This window comes from Pinus tabuliformis, chromosome 4_1 (genome assembly GCF_031772625.1).
Source record: "Pinus tabuliformis cultivar Carrire ecotype Pingquan chromosome 4_1, CPIR1, whole genome shotgun sequence".
In the NCBI taxonomy this organism is placed as follows: Eukaryota; Viridiplantae; Streptophyta; class Pinopsida; order Pinales; family Pinaceae; genus Pinus; species Pinus tabuliformis.
In genome coordinates, this window is record NC_142303.1 from 688,513,619 (window position 1) to 688,517,559 (window position 3,941).

Sequence of the window (3,941 nt, forward strand, 5' to 3'; positions counted from 1 at the left end):
ATAAACATTTCAAATTTTTTAATAAACTAAAATATTTATCTAAATTATAAATACATCTTATGGCTGTAAATACAATAAATAGATTATATGAATCCGCCATAAAATCCAAGATATATTCTTTTACTAGTCACTCATAAAATCCAAAACTTGAGAAGATACCATGATGCAAAAACTCAGATGTGCGCCCTAAAATAAGAAAACTGTTTTTAATTAAAACTAATCCATAACGTACAATATTTAGGTGTATAATTGTTCACGTGCTTCCTAATTTGCAACATATACCATCGGTAGTTTCAAGGTTCAGTCAGTGTTGCACCTACTGTAGTGTAATTCTCCCCACGTAGCAGTATTTCTTACTGCAACTTCCAGTAGAGACGCAATAATTTTCCTTATAGAGTTGACAAACAAGCATCATCGCTAACTCAGCTTTGTCTGATCCTGGTTTTTCCGGCCATATTAGTGGAGGCGAGAGTTATAGCCTGCTGCATGGCAGGCAATGGCAGTACCGTTAATAATTTACTGGTTTAAATTCAACCCTTGCACATTAACGGCTGCGCAATGGGCTAAATAGGAAGCTAAATAAATTTGGACTAAAAATCCCACCGGCATGACGAGAGCGCTGAACCACAAATTCTGGGGTAATTAAAATCCCACCAGTCGAAAGAAAGCGCTGAACTACAAATTCTGGGGTTTGTCCAATGTTTCATCGACTCTTCATTTTCTCAACCTGGGCGGCGGCTCCATTATCCATTTTCAAGATCCATTTGGCTAACTGGGTTTTTATTTTTCTTCCAGTGTGTCCACAGAAGTAGACGAACTATGGGTTTGATTGTCTCGTGCCCCCGGCAGGCGAAAGTGGTGAATCCCGATTTTTATTTTTCTTCCAGTGTGTCCACAGAAGTAGACGAACTATGGGTTTGATTGTCTCGTGCCCCCGGCAGGCGAAAGTGGTGAATCCCGACGTCATTAGGGTTGTTCACCTCAATGGCCAGGTGGACAAATTTCCGTCACCGGTTAGCTTAAAGCGAGTGCTGCAACACCACCCCCGCCATTTCATCTGTCACTCCCGTGATCTCTACGCCGTTAACTGCCGTCCCCTGCAGACGGCAGAGGAGCTCCGGCTCGGCGAGCTCTACTTTCTCTTGCCGTTCTCCGCCCTCGAGTCTGACCTGTCGGCTGAGAATTTGATGGCCTTGGCCGCTAGACTGTTGGCAGCCGCCAGAAAAGAGGCGTCCAGGGCGGTGCGGCTTCGGAGGAGCACGGATTCGATGTGGGATCTTCCCGGCGAGGGCTGCAGTTCGATGAATGAGAATTTGGGGCGGAAGTACAATGATCCGGAAGTGAAGACGGCGTTAGGAAGAATTTGACCTCCAAAAGCAGATCGTGGTTACACAAATCCAGGCGACCGGCGTTGCTCGCTCCCTCTCTTCAGAAATTTACGGTGTTCGGTTTTCCATAGTGTTTCTGTATATTCAAACAAATAATCTGTAAATCATCCAATAATCTGTCAATAGTACATAATTCAAGATGACTTGAATTGCACTTTGCAGATGATTTATCGTTTTTAATTGTATAGGAGATTCAGTCACAGAAAGAGCTTTTCCTGTCTGTAAGGTTTGTACGTTTACATAGATTAAAAAATGTTAATTCCATATCCTTCTTTTTAATAGTAACTTGTAAACTGGTTTCACTCCAATAATGGTTGATTTTTATGAAGGATGTTATGATTTATTTTATATAAATATATTTATTAAGGATGTTATGATTTATTTTATATATTTGTTGTTTTTCTAATTTCTATTTATTGGAAAAGAGATTACTTTTTTTAAAGTTGTACATTGTCCTATAGTTTATAAATGTGACACATAGAATGCAAAATGTTAATTTTGTATCTCCTTTTCGTATAATTTGTAAATTGGTTTCATTCCAATAAAAAAAATGCTGTATTGTTGTTAAAGATATATGGTTGTTTTTCTAATTTCTATTTATGGAAAAATATTTTTTTTTAATATACAAAAAAACATAAAGTTCACATAAAACAATACAAAAGAGGTGTAAAAGTTATATAAACTTGACGTGTGTATTAAAAACGTTAGTTCCATATCTTTCTTTTAATAGTAATTTGTAAACTAGCTTGATTCCAATAATGGTTGACTTTGATTTTTATTAAGGATGTTATGATTATATATATATATAGATATATTTGTTGTTTTTCTAAATAACTTTTTTTGTTAAGTGGTATGTTGTTTTATAGTTTTAAAATATATATATATATATATATATATATTTTTGTTGTTTTTCTAAATCACTTTTTTTTTAAAGTGGTATGTTGTTTTATAGCTTATAAATTTGATACACGAAATGAAAAATGTTAACTTTATATTTTCCTTCCAGTATAATTTGAAAATTAGTTTCATTCTAATAAAAAATGGTGTATTTATATATGATTGTTTTTCTAATTTCTGTTTATGGGAAAATAATTTTTTTAGTTGTATAAAATAAAGGTTTTAGTGGAAATATATGTATATGCGGATATATGGTGTAAAAGTTAAATATTATTCGTATAAGTATAAAGATAAATTGTATTTATAAATTATATATATATATATATATATATATATATATATTTATTTATTTATTTATTTAGTACTAATTTTTTTATAATTTTTAATAATAATTAATATTAATTAGAAGGTAAATTATCAAAATACAACTAATTATTTATAAAGATTCAGAATAATTATTTTTTTCCTCTATATCTATTCATAGTAATTAATTTTTTATCTAAATTAAATGAATCAATTTTATGCATATTCTTTGTTCGATTTCAAAAAGAAAATTAATTGTATTTTGAAAGAAAGTTTTTACTTGTGAAGGATTTCTTTATTAGTAGTTGTAGTGTTTGTAGTTGAGATTGATGATTCTCATTATAATCAATATTATTTTTAGAGAATTTTATTTTATATAGTTATTTTATTTCTTATTTTCCATTTTTCCCTGAGAAGATGAGCATGGGTGTGAGGGAATGTAGCTTATATAAGTTCATGTAGATGACATATCTAACAATGAAATATGTGTGTGTCAAAAAAAATCCATTTAAAGGAATTTGTCTAGAGAACTTTTACTAAAGTTGATCTCAACACAAATGCTAGTATATTTACATAATCTTGCTAACATTTTCTCAAAATTGGATTTAATGTAAGTGTCCATCTTCCGAAGGAACGAATTCCAGGTGTCCATCTTCCGTGTCCAACGATAGAATTGGAAGGATTCTCAGGAAGCATAGTATCCCTATGACCTTTAGGCCCCTGAACACCATTCGTAGGTCCCTAAGATCTGTGAAGGATCCTATCGACCCTAAGGATATGAAAGGTGTTTATTTGATCCCATGTTCCTGTGGGACCCCCTATATTGGGGAGACTGGTCGCTCCATTAATCAAAGGATTAGCGAACACGCAACGGACCTTAAACATAGGCGAGCTAAGTCTTCCCCTTTAGCTGAACATGCTGAAAAAACCAATCTATCATGTTTGTATTGAGGAGGCTAGTGTTATTGCTAAGGTTTCGCATCTCCATCATCGTAAATTTAGGGAGGCCATGCAATCTCAATAGAGAGGATGGCTGGAAAATTAGTAGGTGTTGGGTCCCAGCACTCTCTTCCTAGTTGGTTTTCCGCCCTCCTCTTTAGGTTTTTTACTTTACTATTTTATTTTTGTATTTTATTTTTATTGAATTCTTTTTGGTTAATTTTACTTATTTATTATTTTATTTATTATTTATGTATTTACGAATTATTATTATTAACTAATTTAATTTAACTAATTTATATTTATTTAATATTTATTCATTGATTTATTTATTTATTTACTTTTTATTTTTATTTATTTATTTTTATTTTTTAGATTTTTTATCTTTTTTCTAACTAACCTAACCTCCTTTTT

General features: G+C 32.3%; 1 protein-coding gene across 1 annotated transcript; it reads left to right on the plus strand.

The window, feature by feature from the left end:
- The first annotated feature begins 295 nt into the window (after window positions 1-295).
- LOC149178006 (uncharacterized) lies at window positions 296-1,667 on the plus strand. The gene has a single exon (XM_089423520.1). It carries the CDS (start codon window positions 912-914, stop codon window positions 1,365-1,367), a length of 456 nt encoding a protein of 151 aa, XP_089279646.1. The 5' UTR covers window positions 296-911; the 3' UTR covers window positions 1,368-1,667.
- Window positions 1,668-3,941: the final 2,274 nt, after the last annotated feature.